Source organism: Brachyistius frenatus, unplaced genomic scaffold, assembly GCF_029030835.1.
Source record: "Brachyistius frenatus isolate BFR_SWC_R1_liver_20210118 unplaced genomic scaffold, ASM2903083v1 Contig_196, whole genome shotgun sequence".
In the NCBI taxonomy this organism is placed as follows: domain Eukaryota; kingdom Metazoa; phylum Chordata; class Actinopteri; family Embiotocidae; genus Brachyistius; species Brachyistius frenatus.
The window spans coordinates 56587-81601 of NW_027210795.1; the positions used below are offsets into that span (position 1 = coordinate 56587).

General features: G+C 43.6%; 4 protein-coding genes across 6 annotated transcripts in view; all 4 read right to left on the minus strand.

Annotated features, from left to right (window-relative positions):
• LOC138632820 (signal-induced proliferation-associated 1-like protein 1) overlaps positions 1 to 8262 on the minus strand; it is a 32068-nt gene extending 23806 nt beyond the window's left edge. For both annotated transcript variants that reach the window (XR_011311836.1, XM_069718658.1), the window contains exon 1: positions 8022 to 8262. The gene's annotated coding sequence lies outside the window, so the exon portion shown is untranslated. The remainder of the gene's footprint in view (positions 1 to 8021) is intronic.
• A 1525-nt stretch (positions 8263 to 9787) lies between these two features.
• Positions 9788 to 11244, minus strand: gpx2 (glutathione peroxidase 2). Its single transcript, XM_069718657.1, has 2 exons — positions 11015 to 11244; positions 9788 to 10579 (listed from the first exon to the last, which is right to left on the minus strand). The coding sequence occupies exons 1-2, from the start codon at positions 11234 to 11236 to the stop codon at positions 10226 to 10228; spliced, it is 576 nt and encodes a 191-aa protein (XP_069574758.1). The 5' UTR covers positions 11237 to 11244; the 3' UTR covers positions 9788 to 10225.
• Positions 11245 to 11799: 555 nt separating this feature from the next.
• Positions 11800 to 17049, minus strand: LOC138632823 (ras-related protein Rab-15-like). The gene is made up of 7 exons (XM_069718661.1): positions 16922 to 17049; positions 14051 to 14111; positions 13912 to 13972; positions 13758 to 13835; positions 13373 to 13462; positions 12810 to 12875; positions 11800 to 12700 (listed from the first exon to the last, which is right to left on the minus strand). Exons 1-7 carry the CDS (start codon positions 17043 to 17045, stop codon positions 12542 to 12544), a joined length of 639 nt encoding a protein of 212 aa, XP_069574762.1. The 5' UTR covers positions 17046 to 17049; the 3' UTR covers positions 11800 to 12541.
• Positions 17050 to 18340: 1291 nt separating this feature from the next.
• On the minus strand, positions 18341 to 23382 carry LOC138632824 (protein max-like). 2 transcript variants are annotated; one of them, XM_069718663.1, is made up of 4 exons: positions 23167 to 23382; positions 21662 to 21769; positions 19255 to 19378; positions 18341 to 19149 (listed from the first exon to the last, which is right to left on the minus strand). In XM_069718663.1, exons 1-4 carry the CDS (start codon positions 23200 to 23202, stop codon positions 18965 to 18967), a joined length of 453 nt encoding a protein of 150 aa, XP_069574764.1. In that variant the 5' UTR covers positions 23203 to 23382; the 3' UTR covers positions 18341 to 18964. The 2 variants fall into 2 exon arrangements, with proteins under 2 accessions (XP_069574764.1, XP_069574763.1); XM_069718662.1 differs by having other exon boundaries at positions 19255 to 19393.
• Between the last annotated feature and the right edge of the window lie 1633 nt (positions 23383 to 25015).

A 25015-nucleotide genomic window follows, 5' to 3' on the forward strand; every position in this document is an offset into this window, starting at 1 on the left:
AGATCTGTGATTTATGTGGGAAACTTTTTTTCTATGATGTGCTGAAAGAGAAATCTTTGGATTTAAAAACTAACCCCGAGCTCTTTAAGTTCTCTCCCACTTACCGTCTATGCAGACAGTTACTGTAACAGGCTGCAGGCTGATTCCCTTCTTTTGAATTTAACAACTGTAGTTTTACCAATACTATATTTAAATAGCTCCACTTTTTTTGCACTGTAGTAAACGTGCAGCCATTATTTGTGTTTGATATCATTTGGTCTTACTGAACTGAGCCACCAGGCCACCGATGCAATGAGAGCATTTCCCAGCAGTGTGCCTTGTGAAACTGTGCTGGCTGGGGCGGGGGGCGGGGGAGTAGTGTTTATAGGGGTACTCTGATTCCTCTCTTCTCACTACAAAAAAAGGTAGCCCCCCCCCCCCCCTTTCTTAATATCTGAAAAGCAGTGAACATATTTGTTACCACACAAATCCTCCTCGGCAGGAAGTGGGGCTGGCACACGCCACTCTGCATGCTGAGACAAGGCGGTTTCCATCGGTTGAGGATTAAAATAGAAGGATGGGAGAGAAGCTGCAGTATAATTAACAGTGTTGATGCAAGGAGGAGGGCTGAGTGAATAGTTTGTGTCTATAATTCTGCCTCTCCACGTGCCAGAAGACGGGGGGATGGGGCTCAGCCACGGGCCCGACCAACACTTCCTATTATTTCATTCCCGGATCGCAGGCTCTCGTGAGCAAAACAAAACAGAGTAAGCCCACAGTGCTATTCACACGTCGTACACGCAGCTCGCTCAGATTCATTCTGACTGCTCCACCGGATCAATGTCACATCCGCATCGGTTGCAGCAGAGCTGTGGAGCTGTGAAAGTTTGAACAGGGATAAACAAGAGTGGGTCACCAGATGTCAATCAAAATGCTAATTAGATCGTGGCATTTCGATTGCGCAAAGGCCAGTGTGAGGCAAAGCATGTTTTAGTGTGTAGTGTGTGCTCATCAGTGAGTAGTCGTCGTAGCATGGGCACAAGCCAACGCAGCCATTTACTCCTGTTGCCCACGGCTACTGGCAGTGAAAATGAAACGTCTCTGGAGTCGGTAATATTCCTGAATATCAGCGCGCTTCGAGAAAAAAAAAAAAAAAAAAAAGCATTCACAAATCTTTATTGGAAAACCGATCACGTGATCCAATTTTTCCAATTGGAAACGAACTAATCAATGTTAACCTTCTAGCCCTGCTAGTGACAGCTCGGGGCTCCGAGGATGAAAACGTCGGTGTTCTTCTCGGCTTAAATGTCAAAATGTATTAGCAAACTGCAGAAGGTAAATAAAGACTGTATTTATGAGCATCCGTACATCCGCGTGGTGCTTAAGCACAGCTTTGGGATGACGACAGGGGTCGGAGAAGGGGGTGGGGGGGTACAAGCATTTACGTCTCGGTGTATAACTGTATATGAAGCAGCAAGGTCAGTCGACAGCAGTCTGACAGATTCTCGTAGCGGAGGTGTCAATGTGACAGATGCCTGCGATGTTTGGAAGTCATCCGCTGCCCCGTCCTCTCACATCCTCAGCCTGATTACACAGGTAGCAAACAAGCCCAATCCCAGAGGGCCACGAAGACACAATCCTGATCCGACCGCCCCTCGCCACAATAAAGCTAAGCACATTTTTAGTCATCACAAACTGAGAAACACTCGGGAGAGCTGAAGTATATGTACATGTGGCAATAATAGTGTGTGTTGCCAAAAACAAAGACAGATTAATTGAACGCTCAGATCAGATAACAGCCGGACAGGAAAGAAGAATGAAAACATAAATCAGCAACACAGAAATAAATAGTTCTCACAGCAGCTTGTCGTTGCTGAAACTGCATTTTAAGAAGGAAATACTTTGGGAATGAGATGTCGATTTTTGTTCTTCATCTTGATGGGTTTGTGTGGACATGTTGTGGCAGAGTGATGAACCCAAAGAGGAGCAGTTGTGATGAAGGCCGAGACCCTGCTGAGCAAACACGAGAAACACGAGCTCCACTGCAGCAGCATCGACCACCGGCCGCTCAGAAAGGGCCACGGAGAACGTAATCAAATCCCTCACAAGTTGCTCTGCACATCCTTCGGAGTTCATTTTCATCAGTCAAACTGATCTGCCAATCGATCAACACGCAGCTGCTCGGGCCGCAAGTCTGGCAATCAAGGTGAAGCAGGGAAAGTTATTAAATTACACCGAGGGATGATGGGCCGCGTTTCAACCGCATGGATTCCCCACAGAGTCTCCCGTGTGACCGAGGGGCACGAGAGCGCTGCTAGGTAACAACAGGATCCTGAGCTGAGAGAGCAGCAGTCAAAAGGAAAACGCAGCCAGCCATCCTGGAGCGCCCGAGTCAAGGTGAAGGCTTGATTAATATCCCCTCACGATGGCCGCACGCCTCTTCTGCTGCTACTCGGCATTAATTGTGCACCAAGTGACCACAGCTTCCCTTTTCAGTTTGCGTGGAGAAAAATCGGTTCTTGGCAGGTAAGCATTTTAATAAGGTGGCACAACGGGCTGCACTGCTATGAGTTGTCATGAGGACCAGCACGGCGGTGAAGAAGATGAAGAAGAAGAAGAAGAAGATGACGAAGGTGAAGAAGAAGAAGAAGAAGAAGAAGAAGAAGAAGAAGAAGAAGAAGAAGAAGAAGAAGAAGAAGAAGAAGAAGAAGAAGAAGACGAAGGTGAAGAAGAAGAAGACGAAGGTGAAGAAGAAGAAGAAGAAGATTATTATTATCCTCTCAGAAAAGCTCGGGGGATTCTCTGCCGTTTCTCTGGAGAAGCCCGACTGACTGTGTTGTCTCCTCGAGGACTCGGGAGGAAGCTCAGGTGTGCCTCGGTGACCAGCAGGTGCTTTCCAGGTGCACAATAGTGCACAATAGTGCACCTGGAAAGGCCTGGTTGAAACTCCAACAACAACGCAGCAAAGTAAAACCGTTCGCAGTCATTGATTTTGGCACGTGTCCAGCGCAGTCGAGCGAGCATCCAGTCCAATTATAAACAGTCAGGCTGCAGAGTTAATCAATTCATACAGAGTCATTTGGACTGTGATAAGTCAGCTAGTGTTGCATAATAGTCGTGCCCTGCTAAATCACAGCACTGCCAGACAATCATAGTGCAAACCTGCAAGGCATGCTGCTGCATGCTGCTGCTGTTTCTGCACACTGGCAAACTCCAGCTGGCCCTGCAACTGTGGTTAATCGTGCTCTTGAGCTTGATCCATGTAAACCACATGCTGTTTTAAGCAGCAGCTGAGGGCGCACACATACTTTTGTTGCCCTTTAACACTTAAAAAAAAATCCCACTAATGCTGGTAATACGACAGTAAAATGCAAATTAACATCTGCTTTTCTTTTTTTTTTTAGACAATATCAGGCCCTTCTGCCATTATTCTTGTTGAAGCTAAATAATCCCCCCCGCCTGTAATTTCCCTTCCCTCAGCTGGTAATGATCAAGACTTTGCATCCCCACAAGAGTAAATCATGCCTTAACTCTTGCTTTGCGTGAGCCTCACATTTGCACCTCCCACCGTGTTACCCTGGCTACTGTCGAACAGCTTTAATACCTGATTTAGGTTTCTGAGGTCTGTTGCAAAAAATGTAGCAAAAGTTGAACAACATTCAACGTGTACAGATGCAGGTTTTCTCTCTCTCTAGTAGCAAACAGCAACTGGTAACTTCCTCCTAATCAGCATTCGAGTCCAGTGTGAACACCGGCATGGCAACAACGCCACCGTACCTCCTCCCAGCAGCACTGACAGCAATGATAACCGCTGAGCTCAGCACTAATCCTGCACAGAGATCACACAGAACCACTGTGAGAGGGACAGCAGTGGTTGGTTTGAGGTTAAATAGTCAACTTCCAGAGCATTTACACTCATATAGAAGCACATGCCCAACTTCGTATTTACAGGGAGCGCACACATTTAGCTGTGTTTCTATCCCGGGTATCCAGGAATACTTCAATGGAATACACAGGAAACAGGCAGCTGGAGAGGAAAGGCTGGGAAAGCAGCCATATTTGTTATTGGCCGGCTCTATCTGCCCTTTGCACCTGGAGCAACATGGAAAAAGACTCATTTATCAAACGGTCTACTGTTACACTGCATAGACCAATTACTGTAAATGTAAGAGTCATTTCTTTGTTATAATAATGAGTGAGGTAACAACACACAACCACATGGAAAGAGAACGGTACATTTTCTCTTCACTCGATCCACCTGAAACTTCTGTTTGTTTAAAAAGTCACTTGAATCATGCAAAAGAGAGCGTTCAGTCCACAGTGGTCTCATTCTTCTTCTCCGAGCTTCACGGTAAAGCAGGAACCCGCCTGGTGGAAATGGATTCCCTGGTTCCAAAGCAAAGGATGTGAAGCAACGTATGAAGAGGAAACAAACTACAGCACTTTGGAGAACTTGAAGCTCTTCATTTTCCCTGGAGTAGTTTTTAAGTAGTGTTCAGGGGGAAAACCTCACGCAGTGTATTGTTGTGCCAGCGTTCCTGTTTTTCTACACATCACGTGGTGCCAGCAGTTCTGGAAAGTCAGGAAAACAGTTGTAAGCACGAGCAAAGAATGAGGACGAGCCGAACAGACCTGTCTTCCACATCCAGATCGGTTTAAAGCCGAGCCCTGGCGCATTCCTGCCTGCTTCTCAGATTTCTATCCACCGGAGGGGACAAAACAGCCCCCCCCCCCCAAAAAAAACCCCAAAAAATACAAAAAAGAAAGAAAGCCCTCTGAGGCTTTTTGTAGGTGGAAGTATTTTTCCAAAGCTGCGTGAGGCGCGACGGCCTGAAACTCTGCTGCGTGTTTGGATTCTTGTCTAAGTAGAGTTGTGTGATCTGTTCCAGAGACTGTGCAGGCCGAACAGAGCAGACAGTGTAGCAACATGTCCAGACAATGCCGAGCACGTCATCCCTGTGTGGCAGCAGAGATAGCCTGCAGCAACACATCATCATCATCATCATCATCATTCTAGATTTCAATATGGAAACTTCTTTCCCTTCTCTAACTTTCACTTTTTTTTTTAACAAAGTCATTGTTTGCCAATTCTTTTTTGCTTTTTCATCTGTTGTTTTCCAATCTGCGTCCTGCGGTGGACTATTTTCAGCATGTGGAGGGTTGATGGGAGCAGAAAAGGGGGAATTACACAGCGTCTGATCTCGGCATGACTGCTGGTTTTGGGTTTAGGGTTGAGGGCTGGAAGCAGGATGACACAAAGCAGTCGCAGCAGAGGTCGCTTTAGTTCGTGGAGATACAACAGGCCACCATACCAAAAAAACAACAACCATCAGTTAGGGACACAACCACAGCCAATAGCAGCAGCCCTCTGCACCTGTCCCGCAGCTCAACTCCCATCACCAGCAGCTCCGCCGAATCTCCCGGACAGATAATTACAGAGTCTGCATTGCTGTGCATAATTTATCCGAGGTTGAAATCCCCTCCCCCCCCCCGACCCCCACACCCACCCAAAAAAACAAAACAAAAAAAAACCTTTGTGGCAGGTGGGGTGAAGAGGAGGGGAATTTTCCTTTTTGTCTGCACTCATTTGCTCTGTGACAGAGCCTGAAAAGAGGATTACATCATCACTATTGTAGCTCCCGAGCCCTCCGCTTTCCTCCACCGGCCGGTATCCAGCGGCCCGGCCGGGATCCAGCGGCCCGGCCGGGATCAGCGGCCCGGCCGGGATCCAGCGGCCCGGCCGGATCCAGACAAAGAAAGAGCATTCCAACAGTTTAACAAGCAGGAAACGCTGAGCCACAGTCACACCTCATTACAATCAAACTCATCAGCCCCATCAGACACTCACACTGACAAAAACACCGGAGGCCAAATTATCATCAAGTCATTTGACTTCTGACTGTGCGCTGAGTAACACCGGTCACACACAGCACTCATGTTCAAACTGACGGAACTTCCCGAGGTTCTTTTTGTTCCTTGTTTTGTTTTAAATTATTCCAAATTTCAAGCTGGTTCTGAAGGCCGTGTCAGAACTCGGGACTACGTGACTCGTATTGGTGCCTGTCATGGAAGAAAGCCGACATTGGCCTTGATGATCAAAGGGCCCACGGCTCAGGGAGTGTTTAGCTTGCGGTCCGGTCCGTCATCGGTACCGGGCCGCGAGCTGGCGGAGGGAAGGAGCTGCAGCACATTCCCAGAAAGGTGAGGTTTCAAAAAAAAAAAGAAACAAGAAATGATGTAACCGTAAAAAGAAGAAGCAGCAGATCCCAATGAAAAAAAGAGCCCAATCCAGACCTACTGAATCAAGACAGAATAACGCACTTTGAACTTCAGCATTCATAAATAACACCAATCCCTCTTATTCATGATATCATGTAAACATTTCATTTCATTTCATGACGACCACTTAGCATAACTGCAGCCCACACATTCCACAGTGGCAAATTATAAAGCAGCACAATGTTGCTTTTGTTGTTGCCTTTTATCTTTGCTGGAGCTAATTCCCTCCGAGCCAATGCACAAGAGACAGTTGAAACATGAGCTCAATTTAGCAACAGGAAGGTCCTTCTGCGAAGGTGTGGGCACGTTTACAGGCTCTACTACCAATGAAGAACAATGACAATTGTTGTGTGCAACATATGATGCAAAAAAGAAAAGTGGAACTAGAAACACTGTCCTTCAGTAACAAGGCAGACTATTTCTGAAGCTTTTGTTTCCTTTCCTTTAAGGAGCAGAGTTTCCTTCTGGATCTACAGTACGGCCAGAATCTCGGGGATGATCTCAACAGCCTCCTGTTACTCATATCTCACGCTGCTTTGGCTGCAAACTCGTCTCTCATCCCCCAAATGAGCCGTTTTAGACCCACGCAGTAATGTCGGCAGATTAAAACGGAGCCAACATTCTCCCCCTCCGGGGGTGATATAAAAGCTGCTCCATTTTATTTATCCTCCATCAGAAATCCCACTGGGGAGGAGAGCCAGGAGCAGTCCAGCGTGGAGTCAGTCAGAGAGGGCAAACAGGACAAAGCTGAGATCAGACTCACCGGTACAAATGGCAGCAGCGGAGCTGTGTGATCAGTCATGCCCGCCACAGCAGGTCAGCTAAGCCTATCAAGAATGCTAAAAATGCTGGATCCTTGCCCAAAGCTGAACTCCAACCAAGGCTTCCCCTTTTTTCTTCACCTCATGCCAAGTTATCCAAACTCCAACAAGCAGTGCTGCTGTAACACAAACCGAGTCAGTCAGTCAGAGGGCAGCTCTGGGAATACTTCTTTATTCCCCACCAGCATCGGTGTAACAGGTTTGTTACAGGTGATATTATGCAAATGAGCACCACCTCTGCGTTTCGAAAGAAGCATTAAAAGGTTAGCACCACGTTCAGGTCGTTACGACCCATCCAATAGTTGACCTGCTTTCCTATTCACTCACCTGCTGCTCCAGAACAGTACGTGGCCGTAATCTACACACCAAGCAGAAATTAACCATCGAAGCAGATTATTGAGCACTCTGTGATGACCGTGACTCGGGGATCACCTCACTGTGGCCTAATCTGTCCGAGCACATGATGAATCAGGCAAGCTGTAAACAAATCAGGGCTGTCAGGGTGGAGGCAGATGTGCCACTCAGGAAATCACCTGGTGCCAGCAGCCACCGTTCAATCTGGCGCGACACCAACACGCTGAAACACGTCGGGTGGTGACATCCACACATCCCGTATGATGCACAAATGTGCACGATGCCACCTGTGAATCCCCCCCCTCCTCCCCCCCTCCCCACCTGAAGCAGTGCAGGGAACAATGTCCTTGACACACACACACACACACAAAACGACGCAGCGGATATTTTGACAGCCTCGGTGATAGTCGGGAACCGACGAGTCTCACTTCGTCTCCCGGCAGCCCGATCAGTGAAACCAACAGTGGCTTCACGCGGCACCAAGATGTGCTTTGTCCTCCTCACACCGCCGACACATGTTGTGTGCAGGCACTTTGTGCCACGAGCAAACACCCCTGCACATGACGAGCACCATGTTCCCCAACTCACCTTCTCTGCTTCTGGATGTCACGCAACACGGAGCGGCGGTTCCTCCTTTTGTTTAAACTCGCAACGAGCTCCGGGACACAAACTACGCAGCCTTCTTCCTCGCCTTCGCCGTGAAACGCGTTGTCTCCGGTTGGGACCATAAAATGTCCCGTTGTCTTCCTCCGAAAGGCAACTTGGAAGTTTGATAGAAAGTTGCGGGTTGGCCTCGCTGCGGTATGCAGCTGCTGGAGGGATGAGATCATTCAGCCAGGCAGCCTCCCCCCCCCCCCCCCTCTCTCTCTCTCTCTCTCTCTCTCTCTCTCTGCCCCGCAGTCTCGCGAGAAGGCTTCACGGGGAAAGCAAAATGTTACCGTGGCAACAGTGCTCACCTGTAGTGAGGAGACGACGAAAGGGTAAAACGAAGAGCTCTCACTCTGAGTGGAAAACAAAGGCTTGAAATCGTGCAACTCTAATGCCAGACTACCTTTTTTTTTTTTATTTATTTTTTATTTTACTGTGTTTAAGTTTAAGTCTGATTGTGCTTTCTGCTTTATTTTGCTTAAATTTAATTTTAAATTCCACACAATAACCCCTGGAGGTCTAATACAGAATCTGGTCACCTAACTTCACCTCTTGTTGCAGATACATCGTCCTGCTGAAAACATTTGAGTAAATAGAGTGAAACAGGAAACATCAGAATCATTTAAAAGCTTTCACAGTTTCTACTGCCTACTCTGAACACACTGTGCATTGTTATGCTTGTACATCTCCTGGTTATTCAGACCAAAATGCACACAAATGAAAATGATTGTCCGAAGATAAAGTCATACCTTCTGTACCATCTTACAGAAAATCCTATGTGATGAGATAGCTGTCTATTATTTCAAGGGTTCTTACAGCATGTCCTGATTTAAGTCATTCTCAACTCAAACATAAAAGATCTTTGGTGATATTGTTCTGCATGCTGGGTGCAGAGGTGGCAGGAGAGACTGCTCCTCCAATGTTTGCTTCTCCTAATAGGCAGCATTGCTTTCCTCACAGTAAAACACAGAGCAGCACGTCTACGGGAAATACATTCATCTAAAATGTCCTCGTGTACCATGACAACACTTTTGAATTTGATCATGCAAAAGAGAGCAGGTCAGACTACAAAAATATAACACATCAAAGTGGAATTAAAAGCTGTCTGGTGTCAGTGATTGGAGTTTTTCTCTGTTGCTAATGTCGCCACAGCAACCTGTCAAAGACATTAGAGCACTGCCAGGCCTTGTAGCCTGTGGCTCTGACATCATCGGCTGATGTAGATGTGAGCGGATGTGCAGAAAGTCCAGCGCTAATCTGCAGATCTTGCAAACAACCACGAGAGATCATCGCACAACTGCAATGTCGATGCTTTCCTAAATGCACATTGTAGGACTCATGTTCAGGTGTCGTGGTGGTAGTGAAGCATTCCTGCAGCTGCATGGGTTTTTTTTTTTGCTTAGAAATGTAGAGCTGGTGATCCAGTGGAGGAAGATCTCAACAAATAAAGAAGGAATCGGCAGGCAAGAAGGGCCTGAATGCTGAAGAGCTGCCTGTGGGTTATTTTTAAGGGTGATTAAAATCATTTCACATCCTTCCTGCTGTATTTCAAGCCTCCTTATATTGTCTACGCTGAGCTGTTTCAGACGTGACAATATCTATTTTTGTCAACATAACATCAGAGGAACACAATCTCATGGTGGCTTGCAGTATGTGTAAATGTCTGTTCCAATCAAAAACGCACTTCAGTGAGAGACAAATTTGCTTTTTAAGGTTTTATTCCAGTGCAAACAATTCGTGTGTGTGTGGTGAATGTTAATTCATAAAAGCACGACAGAAGTTATCTGTTTGCATGACTACGCCAGTAGCACCACCTGCTGGCCAGATTAGTACAAGACAAGAAACAAACGCAAATGTGGACATCCTGGTGTCCAAGGGACCATTTGTCTACCTACATTTAAATATGGAACTATAGGCCTACTATAAAAATGATTGTTCTATATCCCTTTACAATAAGTTTCCACTCTTTGAAAAGTACACTGAATTTATACATCCACAGCTGATAAGCACTTATAAGGCCTCAAATGATATTCCATACGATTTTCAGAAGATCATCCTCATTTAATAAGGCTTAAAAGTGCGGAGGACGGCATGTCGTCTGTGACAGTTAAAGATGAGAAGTCATTAAGAGGTGGAGGCTATTTTTAGGTCTTGGTTAATCTTAACAGTCTGTGAATATCAGGCTCTATGTCAATTGTGGGGAACATTTTGCTGTATCTTTTAAAAGGCTCTCCCTCCGGCCCGATTAGGAATTTCTCAAAGTTCCAGGAGACGTCCGTCCTGCTGATGGGACTCCAAACCAGGAATTTGGAGTCCTGCATGAGGGAAATGGGGTCATCATCGGGATAGGGGAGTTTGTCTTTCAGATAGGCAAAGACTGGATGTGTGGTCGTTCCGTTGACATCGCACTTCTCAAAGATGGTGAAGTTGGGCTTGAAGCCTCCGCCCGGACGCACATGGTGCAGTATGTTCAGGATCTCTCCATTAGTGCAGTTCTCCTGCAAAACACAAGTATTCATTTTCATCATGGCGTTTAGTGAGCGTGAGGGAGACATTTCAAATCTGACAGCAGGATCACAGCTAAAGAACCAGTTTGCACACGATCAGATCATGTTGTTCTTTTTGGTAATCGTTCTCACTGGGTAAAGCAAATGTCTGTTTTCAGAGGTGAAACTTATAATGGAAAGAGTTCCAGCACTTAAAATTATTTTTGGTCAGCTGAAACGTATTGAAATTATCTTTGAACAGCAGGTGGGACTCTAGTGTGGCTTCTGATATAGAAAAATGTGTCTATGTCCACATGTAGTTTGGCATTAACTGTTAAACTGACACATCAGGTGTGAGATGAAGAGCAAAACATCATCAGCATATGATGAAACTAAAAGATTTCTGACCCACAGCAAAAAAAATAATTAAAAACTGCCTCAACTCACCTGGTATCCAAACTGGTTACAGGGGAAACCCAGGACCACCAAGCGATGGGGGTACTTGCTCTGCAGCTGGTTGAGCTCGCTGAAGTCCCGGGTGGTGGTGCCTCAGAGCGAGGCCACATTCTCGATGAGGACCACCCGTCCCCTGAACACGTTGAAGTCCACCGAGTCTCCCTCCAGCGTGGTGGCTCTGAGGTCGTAGAAAGTCTTGGCGATGAACGCCATCTCGTCTCCTGTGCTGCCACACTGGAGGTGGATGGATCACGGCGCGTGATTGTATCCAACCGCTCGGTCACCTGACTCACTCGGGGCAGAAAGTTGCCTTTCACGGGTGTCAAATGAACCTGCAGGAAACTGATCTCCACCTGACATACAACACTTTAAGTTTCAGGTAGAGAGATGAAACCGACTATAAAACCACTCAAGTGCATGAAGCAATTGTGCATGACATACAGCAAAAGTGTTTACATTTTGTAATAATTGGATAAATGCCATGTGCTATTAATCCCTAGAAAGCTCTAAAATGTTGATGTCAATACTGAGTGTGTGTCTGATAATAAGTAGTCATTTAAAAGATGGTATTACTGCATGTATTATTGTATGTACTGGGCTGTATGGCATCTCTATGACATGTATCAGTTTTCTCAGTCATCAAAAATTCAACATGTGACGCGGTCCTTCACAGTGTGATGAAAGATTAATGACTCTGCGTGAACTCTCTGTGGACCCAACGTCCCTCCTTCAATCCTAATTTAATAACTCAGCAAAGGCTCAGAAACCCAAATCCATTTGTTTTAAATATGAAAATTGTAATTTATTAACATATACACAGCTAAAATTATTTTGCAGCAACCTGCGAGCATTCGCAAACATTATATTAAAATTGCATTTCTGTGGCACCTCAGCGGAAGCTAAATACATTATCTTAAGGAGCAGTAGCACTGCTTCAACGCACAACACACAGCAGGAATCACATTCATAAAACAAACAGGATGGTAAATAAGCATTCAGAAAGATCACTCAAATTGGCACGGCACCGTCTCCCCCGGAGGAAGTCCATTGTGTAAATGAATCCATCCCGGCTTGGTTTGAGTTTCTAAGTGTAAATAATTAATCTCTGCCCTCTGGCTTCTTGTTGTGACCTCAATCCTCGTATCGCTGTAAAGAAAAGACTTGTTGATATGAAACTGCGCTTTACTCTCAACACCAACCAAATAATAAAAAGAGCAAGAGCGTGAATGTGACGCGACACAGTGAACGGATGGAGTGAGTGTACCGTTCAAAACTGCATTTTAAGGGGAAAAGAAGAATATGTACTGATAGAACAAATGGGAGCTGGATATTCTCAGTGATCATGTCACAAACTCGGTCCTCTGCTGGTAGCTGCTGCTAACTGCATTCACCACCATGTAATTTCATTATCTTGGAGAAAGTGAAACCAATCCACATTATCCGTGTAGAGAGCAGAGCAGGGCACAATGTCACATGTCTTTAGCCACCGGCCACGGCGCTGTGATGGCCCCTCTGTTTCTAACAGGCGCAGGTCCTCTGAGGGGTTTTGCCTTTTTCCCGACTCCCCTTCTCTTCATCCAGATCCGCCCTCTCCAGATAATCATCCAGAGATCCCAGCAAGGTGTCTATGTCTCTGCTTTGAGCCTGCAGCACCAGTTCTGTCAGACGAGTGAATGACTGGAAAAAAATGAGGAAGGAAAACATAAATAAATGTTGCAGGTAGTTCCCCACGAAAGTTTGACATATTTTTTAACGTGGCAAGGAGTTTCTTTTGGAGTTGCACTACCTCTCTGATGTTCCTGTTGGATGAAGCGCTGGTCTCAAAGAACTCCATCCCAAAGGTCTCCGCAAGCTACGAGATTCAGGTGGATACGGTGAGAAACAAGTACAGCAAAGGAATTCTTTATCTTCAGCTGTTATTTCTCTACACTCGGATGTGTGCTCTTGAGTTTGTGTAGATTTTGTTCAGAACAAATCCCAAATAAGAAAACATTGGTGGATTGTAAAATCTGCATAAATGGATTTTAGGAGGAAGTTTCTTCTTAAGAGCGGTTGGTGAACGAGGCCCATTATTCTTACATTTTTGCCCGATTTTCCCAGAGTGATGAACCTCTCAAACATCTTCGCTGCTGAGAGACTCTGTCTCTCTGAAATGCTCGTTTTATACTCAATAATGTTACTGACCTGTTGCTAGGTAACCAAATTATTTCTGAGATGTTGGACCAGGTGGGTTTTTTTTTTCCATCTTTACAAAACTCTTCCAGTCTTTTGTTGCCCGTCCCAAGTGTTTTTTGAGGCGTTTTTGCTGCCATCAAATTAAAAAAGAATAAAAACAATGTTCAAGCAAACCTTGCTTCCTTGGTCCTTGGACACTCGTCTGCTGAGCTCCTCATCAGACTTGTTCCCTACCAAAATCATCTGCACATTGTCTGTGGTACACTAAAAACACACACACACACACACACACACACACACACACACACACACACACACACACACACACACACACACACACACACACACACACACACACACACACACACACACACACACACACACACAAAAGACAAGACAGACAGCACAGGGATAAAGGACTTCATCACCTTGTCGCTCATGCTGAGCCACTGAGTGTGCAGCAGGTATCAAAAGTTCAGTAAGCGGGGAACACAAACACTGAGTCACTGTGATGGTCGGGAAGGACCAGAGAGTGAAAGGAGACTGCTTATTGCCTTACTTCATCCACATCGCTGACCCACTTTGCTATGTGCTGAAAGGACGGTTGGTTTGCGATGTCGTATACAAAGATGATACCCTGCACGAAAAAAAAAAAAAAAAAAGGATTTAAGAATGAAAGCTGCGTTACTCGTCCGTCCAGTGACTGTTCATACCTGCGCCCGCCGGTAGTACTGTTTGGTGATGGTCTGATAGCGTTCCTGACCGGCCGTGTCCCTGCACAGAAGACAAAACCCACATCAGCGGACGAGCGTCAAACAACATACTGTAAATGTTTACCCTTCATCCACATACCATATCTGTACTCGCACCTTGATTCCATCTATCTCCAGTGTTTTCATCTTAAAATCAACTCCTAAAAAAAAACAACAACAACAACAACACAGACACAAAGTGTGACGCAACGACAAACACCTTCACAAAGACGAGGTCAAAAGTGGAGTCAGTGAAGCAACTGTGACAAACTGGTGAAAAATCTCACTTTGTGGTCATTTACTAGTTTGTGAGCATTTTACGAGCGTTGCTCACATTTTCATGTCTAATGAATAGCAAGCAGCACCAGTGTCCCCACACAACTGGTCTGAACTAAACTAGAGTGTGGGTGTGTGGTGGTGGTGGTGGGGGAGGGGGGGGGGGGCTTACAACACTGGCTTGCAAGCAAAGGCACAACACAGGAGTCCAAATCTACTTCTTTAGTTTTCATGCTGCCAAATACAGTTCAAAGTCCACTCTGAAGTCGACATGTGTTTCTACTTTTCACGCTAACTGTGTAATGGAGATGTAAGGAATGTGTCCAGTATCCTGGTTTTAACATTCGTCATAACACTTGATGATTTATCTGCCACTAAATTTCTAAATTATTTAATTCAGCATTTGGTCTAAAAATTAAGCACCGGTGTAAGTTTAGTAAGGAAGGTGCGTTCCTTCGTCATTTCCGCTGTCAAATCACTCAATCATAATCTCGTCGTCTCCATTTTTGCCCATTAATCTTTCTGCCCGCACTTTTTTTGAGTTTCTTGTCCCTGTTCTTTAAAAATCTTCATTCTGTCGTTCAGACCCCACGATGTGCATCCCACCTCCTCCTCACCACCGTCTGGTTTTCCCAGGAGCCTCAACAGAAGTTTCCATCCGTCATCGCTGATCTCTCAATGAAGCGGCCTTTAATTGTTGGAGTTTAACCACCAAAGATGTAGAAATCAAACTCTCCTGACTTCAATAAATTGTTTTCCACCTTGTAGGTTGAGAAATAACATTACTAAAAATCGATTTATGTCTCTCTTAGTTTGAAATGAAAAATAAATTGCAGTATTCATTGAGGGTTTTCATCAGGAACACAAGAGATTTCAGTTATTTTATACAAAAATAAAAAATAAATGTTTTTTTTTTAGTGCAGATGCACCCAGTTATCTAACGAGACACACTGCTGGAGCTTGTTTCACTCGACCAAGATCTAAAACTACAGTACAGTAACATATAGAGCGATACATGGAACTCACTTCCCATTCATATCATACAATAAAATACTATATTGTTTTAAAAAGATGTTAAAAGAGCACTACTTAAGAAGAAACTGCATCTCATGGATATTCTGTTAAATGACAACATATGTCGAGTAGATCGCGGTAGATTCAGTCAGATCAGGTCCGTGTTTTTCCTTTGTGTCATTTAAATAGTCGTAGTTGTTTACGGTTTTCTTTGGACTTGTACGCGTTATGTTTTTGTTTTGTGATCAGTTGTTTGAAAGTGTATCTTTGTATTGCTGAAATATAAACAATGAGGACCCCAGGAAAAATAGCAGCTGCAATGCAAAGGCAGATGGGGATCTAACAAACAAACAAACAAACAAACAAACAAACAAACAAAGTGTTCTCACAACTTCCACGAGGTGCCGGCACTTTGTCAATCATGCGACACTGAAATATTGAATTATTTCGCTGGCTCGCAGAATTTCCAGTTTGAGGCGTTACATCCAAATGAGTTTGATTTGTATGAAGGACTTCATTCATTCTGTCGCTGTGCTCACCGCCTGTGAATGAGCTGCTCCTGGAGTTAACCACAGATGACATCATCACTGTCTCTGATGTTCGGCTTACAGAGGAACAAATTCTAATTTCTTTTTTTTCACATTTCACAGAGACTGTTTCATGGCTTGGTTTTCTTTTAAGACAAAGTTACAACTGCTAACTTTCTGATGGTTTCTGGTGAGCCACATCAGGAATGTCTGATTTTAATATTAAAATCTGACATTCCTACTTTAATAGTGTGTGTAATACTTACAAAGCTGATTGGGTGATCAGCAGAAAAATAAGATCCAACTATTTTTAATTGTCGGTTAAACCGAAAGAAAAAAAAATAATTCAAAAATTGTCTGATTCCGGCCCCTTAAATGTAAATATTTTAGTCCTCCATAATAATAATAATCGGAACAGAAAAAGACATCTGCACTTTTGGCTTTGAGATACACTGCTGGACATGGTTCACCAGTTTTAAAGATCAGTAATAAAATGAATCAACATTTGCAGCCTACTTTTATCTGAGTGGGATTTCTAATGCAGGACTTTTACTCGTAATGGAGAATTTTTACAGTCAGTCTTGTATTGGTACTTTTCTATAAGGAAGAGATCTGAACATTTCTTCCCCTTCTCTGGTTTTGTGTAAACCAGCCTGATCACTTTCCTCCAAGTCACTAGTCTGTGACAAAGTCAGGAAAAAGAGGCAGCAGTGATATGAAGCACTAATGCGCTCATCAATCCACAAGTTACATTCTGGGGATAAAAATCAAACAGTGAAAGGGAAAATAAAGTATAACGTGTTTCCTGTGGACCTTCCTTCCCGGTGCACTGGTGGTACAGATACACGTTCATAGTCATACATGTAATTAGTCTAAGAAGTCGGTTGCAGGGCTGTTATGACCTCAGGTAGTTTGGACTAATCCTGCCAGCTAAGTAGGCCTACTTTTCTACTTTGGAAAAGTAGGAAACCTGCAATAACTTGCTAAAAAAAAAAAAAAAAAAAAAAAAAAAAAAACATCCCAGCATCTACATTTTTCCTGAAAGACACTCAGCAGTGTTTATCCGGTTCAACCTGCGCTGGCTGACAACAAAAAAAGACCCATATGATGCGTTTTGAAACGAGCGTCACTTGAAAACTTGTTGGATGGCTTACCGATGGTGGAAATATGTGAAGGATCAAATTCACTTTCCGTGAACCGGCGCAACATGCACGTCTTTCCGACCCCCGAGTCTCCGAGCATGAGCAGCCGGAGCAACACGTCGTACTGTTTAGCCATGACCATAAACTACCATAGAGGAGAGAACATGACTGTTTCATGCGGCTTCTGGCTGATGTCCTCTGATCTGGTGCAGCCTTCAGGTGCCCTCGGAAACAGCCGCTCTCTGTTCGGAAATAAGTGTTTTCACAGCAGCGTGGAGGATTTTAACAAATGTGGTTTGTTTCCCCCCCCCCCCCAATTATTTTAAGATTCCTTGCATAATTTCTGCTTTAAAATGATCACTTTAATCGTAATAGAATATTTCACTTGTAATTATTTTCCTATCCGTCAAGTGTTTATATAATTTCCTATGGCCCTGAAAGGCAGCATGCAACCTTGCATCCTTGAAGGGGCTGCTCCTGCAGAGGGAGTGTCAGGACACATCCCACAGAGCTGAGTAGAAATTCAATATTTAAACACTGATGTCATGTAATATCCTGAATGGCTGCCTTAATGAATTCATCTGTCTCCTGATGCTTCTATTCTCGACTTCAAACCTAAAACTGAGTAAAAAGGCAAAGAAATCTGAATCTCCTACTCATATTATGTTCTAGAAACATTTGAGAGGGCAATTTCCTCCAAGGTTTCAATAAATCATCCATTTTGATTGCCTTAATTTAATTAAACATTATTGAACATGCCAGATTACTTCATTAATGGGACCTGAAATCAGTTAATTCACTCGCTCAACACCTGGGAATACTGTCACTATAAACATCTGAGGAGACCTCATGAACGAAAAATGTTATTGAGAACACGTTTAGTCACAACAAATACATCCAAAAAGGATAAAATAGTTTTATTTATAGTCTCATAATAAAGGTATGTCTTAACTTGCAAGACAACCGTTGGCAGTATGTACAACATACCTGTAACTTCCATGGAATGGAACAAACAAATATTGATTACGTACACACTAGTTTACCTCTGCGATAAAGGAAAATAAAAAAGAAAGAAAAGAAAGATAAACATTCCCAGCACAGGCAAATATTTCAAGGGAAGGCTTTTCTTTGCAGAACTGACACCATTTAAGAGTATACAGTGTTAAATACTACACACTGAAATGGACTTCCATTAACAAAAATAAAGGTCACTGCCCTTCAACTGCATTGTGTAACATTCAGTATCCATGAGGGGTTGTTTTTGTTTTTTTTATACCCACAATTTATCTAACAAGAATAAAAAATAGATGAAAATAAATGGTTGAACCTGTGAAAATCCACGACATCAGCAGGTCAACTCGTTAATCCTCCTCCTGGGGTCTCTGGAAAATCTCAGGCCAAACATAATGGAGACCAGACAGAAGAATATATATAAGAAATTAAATTTTGGTGCGTCACTATAAATAGAGGGATTCAATTGAATCAAACATTTCAAAGACAAAAACGTCAGCCACCTACACTGAATAAGGAGGGTTGCATCTTGCATAACAGACAGTTTTATTTTCAAAAGCAACTTCACATTCATTTCTGGAAAAATATGAATATTAAAAAGGTAAACTATCCCTAATTAACATTTGTGAAAGGTGGTAAAGTCTCATGACTCCAACAGATTGCAGAGGTCGTTCAAAACAACCAAAAGAAAGTGTTTTTTGTTTTTTTTAGCTTTGCTAAAGCCTCATACCTTGTCATTTCCACATTTGATTATGAATGGTTATCATGAGGTTTGAAAAGCATCAAGTCCTTCAAAACTGCAGAGCTGCCTCACTTTGGGGATCTTAAAAGTTGTTGCTGGGCCACAAAAGGAGTGACGGGATACTTGCCAGGAGGATACAGGAAGGTACAAGCGTTTTACACGTAACAGCACCTCTCTCACTCAGCCTCCACCTCGTCTCCTGGACTGGCGTAAGAAGGCGGGACTGAGTGAGGACAGGTTAAGAGGAGCCGGGGCTGGTGGGTAAAAAGAGTCTGGCGTGGGGAGCTGGCGGCCGCCCGGGTCTAGCTGGGCTCCACGCGCAGCTTCTTTCTGTTCGGCGGCTCGTCCGGCTCCGACTCAGAGCTGGAGTCGGACCCGCCGTCGAAGGCGGACACCGCGCTCCCTTTACGGTTTGTGTACAAGCTGCTGTCAGAAGAGTAGTTTGTCTGGAGCTGAGTGTTCCCCTTGGCCTTCTCCAGTGCACGAACTGCATGCAGCACACAAAGACAACAAGCGGTACAAACACAAAATATTGGCGCTAAAACACCACATCCCACTTCCCTCGGCCCGGTTGTCTGGTCCCACCACTCACCCTGCTGCTCCAGCAGTGCATTCTGCTTCTTCAAATCGTCGATGTCTTGCTGGTGGGTGTGGTTTTTTCGTCTCATGTACTGGATGTACTCGGTGGCTTTGTCTAGAATCTGTGCTCGGGAAGCCTGTTTAACAGAATTCTGTCAGCAAAAATTTCAGATCCATGGGGAAATGCTGCGGTTTCATTTGTTCAGGCAGAACAATACAAAGATAACAGTGTCACGCAAATATTTAGTCGATCATGAAAAAAAAAAAAAACAATTTCAGCAACTTTGCACAAATGGCAGAATCGTTCCTGGTACGTGGGAGAAATATATTTCCCTCCATCACACCTCCACACTCAACCAGACTACTTTTCCTTTTGCACTTTTAGTACTTATTATTAGATGGTCTGCACACGCAGAGAAATCCCTCTTCTTCCAGCATTTAGTCGGCTGCAGCTGTTTTCAAACCGCTTTGAGAGCAACGCCTGCAAGTCTGTTAAAAATCCAGCGAGGACACGAGCTGTCTTGTGACAGCGATTCTCACACATAACAGGAAAAACCCACCATCTCGAACCTCAAGACTTCATCATGAGGGTGTTCGACACATGCATGACTTTTCATTCCTACATTGGTGCGACGTCCTAAAAGAAGTTTAATAATTTGTGTGTGGAGCTTTGCTTTCAGTATCTGGTACGACCTCCTTTTGCAGCAATGATGCAACTAAACGTTACTTGTAGCTGTTGATCAATCCTGCACGTCGGATTGGAGGAATTTTAACCCATTCAGCTCTGAGATGTCGGCGGATGTCCTCACAGGAACTGCTCCCTTCAGGTCCTTCCACAATATTTGTACTGGATTAATGTCAGGGCTTTGACTTCCAAAACATGAAAGTTATTAAGCAGTTTTTGGTATAAGGACTTCGGGTTCCTTAGATTTAGTTTACTGACAGATGCTCATTGCTTATTTCTACCTTCTGGCTCGTCCTTTTGGAGAGCCCTCTCCTGCCAACACTGCTGTGCACACCGTTGTTGTTCAGTTTTCTAATAAACTTTTACATTGTAAGAAGCCTTCAGCTGCTTAGAAGCTACCCAGAGTTCCTCTTAGACCTCAGGGACGTTTACAATCCTTGTGCTTTGGAGAAATCTTTGTTGGAAGAGAAGTCACATGGTGCTGTGTTTGTGTAACAATATGTTTGACTGTAGATTAGTGGAGACTAAAGATTTAATGAGGATGATGGATGGATGGATGATGGATGGATGATGGATGGATGGATAATGGATGGATGGATGATGGATGGATGGATGATGGATGGATGATGGATGGATATACTTTATACTTATACTTTATTGATCCCGCATGGGGACATTTTTGCTGCAGCTGCATTGGAAAGATTCTTTAAAAGCAATAAAAAAGGACAGAATAAAAATAGAGGTAGTAAAAATAAGAAATATCAAAAAAAAAAAAAAATGTACAGTAAAGCATCAACAACAACAACATCATCATCACCATGAGTCTCCTTTGTTCATGCCACGATACACTTTTACAAACATGTGCTGCGAAGCTCAGACAAGGTAACTCACCTAATAATCACACCAAGAACCAAGAACACCTGACTTTAAAAATCACCTTCAAACTGACAGCTCATCCTGAAGATTCTCAGATTATTGACACTCACAGACCTGTAATATTGGATTATTTTCCCCACTAAGTCAATGTCTAAGTATCATATTTTTGTCTCAATTATGTAATTTGCTTCTCGTTATCTAATTTTAAGACTTGTGTGAATCACCTTTTCAAATGACAGTTTTGTCTTTGCTCTAGTTGAGACATGTTCAGACACCGTGGATTGGTGAAAAATAAATAAAAATAAAATAAGGATCTATACGACACCTGAAAATGCATCTGATGACATGAAACAGTTAAATATGGGCGTGATCAGGTTCGCAGGCTGTGACGACAGTTGGCGGGAGATGAAAACGTTTCCTTGACAGTCCATGTGTACCTGAGACACGCAGCTGTCTCCTGAACTTTAAACAGCTCTTGCTGACTGTCTTCAGGTCAACGTACAACCGTATTGAATTACAAACGTGCTTTTGCGTGTGCACGAGTAAAAACAACCTGTAGACTAGATGGCGTGTTCAAGTAGAGAAGGGGAAGTAGGGATATTGATACCGAGTGTTTAGCATCTGTTGTCTGCCTTTACCTGGCCCAGGTAAATATAGCAAAACCAGTAATGCATTTAAAGTTGATCTTGAGTAATAGCACCATAAAGTTCGGTGTATTTTTAAGGGGGAATATGTTGGTATGACAGAAACCTAAAACTGACATCATACCCCCTCGCTCTTAAATCTTAAACCCTGTATTTCTTTCTTTGCAGGTACTTCTTGCATCGTAAAACTACAAATATATTTACTGATGTCTCACCTTCTCCCCTTGTAGTGCAGGCACAGAATCTCGTAAACCGTGAAAGCTGTCTTTAATGTGGTCCCTGCGTTTGCGCTCCAGCGCGTTGTGATGTGCTCGCTTGTCTGCCTGCAACGAGAGGGCAGCGATTAAACTGGCATCTCTTAAAAACACCAGGCTCGTTTACACAAACATGCACAATATAAAACCAACAAAGTCAAAACAGTTGTCACATGATTCTCATTTGATATATATATATATATATCTTTTTCTTTTTTTCTTTTGAAAGTTGCGATATGTAAAAAGCTTCAAAGGGTCATTGCGTGTTCATCTCGACATCAAACAGGAACCTGCGGTGTAATTATGATGTTTACAAGAACGCGATCTGCTGTTTGCTTTCAGTTCTTTGGAAACAGCTTCGACCTGAAAGTCCTGAAAAGAGTCGGGACACGATGCCAAAGTCCACGTTAAGAGGACAGCGTCCCGACAACACCTGCCCCGGTAACTGTTCATTGATAAATCTTAAAACAGATCGGTGGGTGTTGGTGTGTTGGTCGGTCATCGCTATGGTTACACAAATTGCAGCCAGGAGAGACTTTAAATTGAAGATATTTTCCAGGTGATATTAAATTCAGCGTAAAGATTGCAACGAGGGTGATTCATGTTTATGTTATCCTGAAGGGTACAAAAATAAATAATAATAATTAAAAAAAAAAATGCACGTGCAGTCTTCAGTTGATCGTTTAAGGAAGAAAACCACATTTATTAGATGCAGTTAACAAACAGGTTTACTAGTAGGCTCGTGTTTACGTTACAAGACGATCCGAGGACTTGATGCACATTCAGTCTGGTTTGGTGCATCAATAAACAACAACAACAACAACAACAACCAGCAGAGTATTGATTTAAAATTAAACATGGAGGGACATTTTTTAGGACAGTAGGACATTTTAGCCTCGCAAGCTGTCCAGCAAGCCTGCTAAATATAGCTCAGCTGACGTGAAGGGATTATTACCTCTTTAATGCATCATATATACAAATAAATATATATAAATATATAAACAAGAGCCGCGTGAGCAGGAAATGTGTGCTAAGCACATAAAAGAAAGCCTTGTTGTTGTTGTTGTTGTTGTTGTTGTCGTCCCTCTCAGATGAGCTGACCTTGCTGGTAGCAGCATCGTCTTTTCAACATTTAAATCTATTTAAGAGTGTTTTTTATTTGATTTAATTGATTAAAGCTTTATTCTGGCGACCAGCACGAGTTACCGATAAACAAGTTGTTGTTGTTGTTGTTGAGCAGGAAAACAATCAATGTCGTACAAACAACTTCCATCACAACAGAAAAAAAAACCCGAGTTTTTTTTTCTTCCATATTTTATCTAAAATAAATAAATATAAATATAAATATCTCGTGTTAGCCAAGAATGCTAACCTAGCCACGGAGCTAGCAGATAACGGGACTGTTTAAAGTTGTTCGGCTAACAAACACTGGCTAGCTACTTTCAGGAGGAAACTGAAGCACGTACATCGCTGTCGACGTCGATGTCATCGTTTTCACTCATTCTTCAGTTTTTAAATACAAAGAAAAAAAAAAAAAAAAAAAAAAAAAAAAGCAGCTGTCAAACCAAAAGTGCGGCGACAACTGGAGGCAAATTATAAAAGCGGATCTCGGAGGCGAAGCTGTGCTAACAGCGGCGGAGACATGACGACCGACGGCTTCGGCACACGTGACTCGCCTACACATGGACGGCAAAACAAACACTGCGCATGCGCGGGCAGGAAACAAAGCCCTTACGGGAAATGTGGTCATTTTTTTTTTTTTTTTTTTTTGCAGAAAATGATTTTCCTGGAATTTGAACTACAATTCCCGGCCAGCACGCGGGTTTTTTTTTTTATTTATTTATTTATTTATTTATTTTTTATTTTTTGACGTGCTCACCTAAAACAGGACACCGTTACACTCCTACCAGTTGGAGCAGCCTCAGGACCAGCAGGGTTGTTTCATTTCCTTGAGGTAGGTAGGGCAGGTAGGTTTTTACTTTATTAATCCCCGAGGGGAATTTTTTTTCGCTACAGCAGCATACAGAAGCAATAATAGAAACAATAGAATAAAATAATAGAATAGAATAATAGAAAAGCAATAAAATAGCAGTAAATAGCAGTAAAAAAATATAAATATAAAATGCACAGTTTATACAGTACATTATATATCTATATATATTACATACAAACAAACCAAGAAACACAGACAACAGTGTTATTGTACTGTGATGGATTTTGCCAGAGGTGAGTTATTGTACAGTCTTATTGCAGTGGGCAGGAACGATCTCCTGTATCAGGAATGATCTCCTGTATCAGGAATGATCTCCTGTATCAGGAATGATCTCCTGTATCTGTCCTTGTGACAGCGGAGCTGGAGGAATCTGTTAGAGAAACTGTCCCTGCAGCAGGTGGAGAGGGTGGACAGGATTATCCAATATGGACAATAGTTTGTTCAGCGTCCTCCTCTCCACCACCTTTTCCAGGCTGTCCAGTTTGTAGCCGATGATGGAGCCGGCCTTCTTAACCAGTTTGTTAAGTCTGTTGGTGTCTCCGGCTCCAACGCTGCTCCCCCAGCAGACCACAGTGAAGTACAGTTCACTGGCCACAACAGATGGTAGAACATCTCCAACATCTCGCTGCACACATTGAAGGATCGAAGTTTCCTCAAGAAAAAGAGTCGACTCATCACCTTCTTGTAGACAGCGTTGATGTTGGTCTTCCAGTTCAGTCTGTTGTCATGGAGACACCAGGTACTTGTACTCCTCCACCATGTCCACCTCCTCTCCCAGAACTCTCAGCGGTTGTGGAGCCGTCGTCTTCCTCCTGAAGTCGACCACCATCTCTCTGGTCTTGGCCACGTTCAGGAGCAGGTGATTCCTTCCCGCCCACTCCACAAAGTCCTCCACTACTGCCCTGTACTCCTCCTCCCGTCCGTCCCTTATACATCCTACCACTGCAGAGTCATCAGAGAACTTCTGCAGATGTCTTGACTCTGAGTTGCCTGCTTCAGGCTCAGGTTGAAGAGGTGTTGTAGGACCTCAGCCAGCTGGACGGCGCAGGTCTTCAGGACCACAGGGCTGATGCTGTCAGGTCCTGCAGCCTTGCACTGCTGGATTCTCTCCATCCTTTAGATGACATAGTCACTTTGTCATGCTTTAAACTTCTTTTTTTTTACAATCATATCTGATGCCACATTATTCAATAGAGGTCTAAATGTAGCCTACCTGCAAAAAAAAAAAAAAAAAAAAAAAAAAAAAAAAAAAAAGGTCCTAGATCAGGGATGCATTGTGCTAAGGCTCCTGCTCAGGTGGGCATTGTGTGGTCCAACAGCTA

What these genes read in the sequence shown, in the direction of transcription:
- LOC138632823 (XM_069718661.1), bottom strand. Translation starts at nt 17,045, where the DNA reads ATGGCTAAACAGTACGACGTGTTGCTCCGGCTGCTCATGCTCGGAGAC. An exon ending in AAGGTGCGAGTACAGATATG is followed by an intron (nt 13,973 to 14,050) that starts GTATGTGGATGA and finishes TCTTCTGTGCAG; the next exon opens with GGACACGGCCGGTCAGGAAC. An exon ending in CCAAGGACCAAGGAAGCAAG is followed by an intron (nt 12,876 to 13,372) that starts GTTTGCTTGAAC and finishes TGAATCTCGTAG; the next exon opens with CTTGCGGAGACCTTTGGGAT.
- LOC138632824 (XM_069718662.1), bottom strand. Translation starts at nt 23,202, where the DNA reads ATGAGTGAAAACGATGACATCGACGTCGACAGCGAT. An exon ending in CTGCACTACAAGGGGAGAAG is followed by an intron (nt 19,394 to 21,661) that starts GTGAGACATCAG and finishes TTTTGCTGACAG; the next exon opens with AATTCTGTTAAACAGGCTTC. An exon ending in TGCACTGCTGGAGCAGCAGG is followed by an intron (nt 19,150 to 19,254) that starts GTGAGTGGTGGG and finishes TGCTGCATGCAG; the next exon opens with TTCGTGCACTGGAGAAGGCC.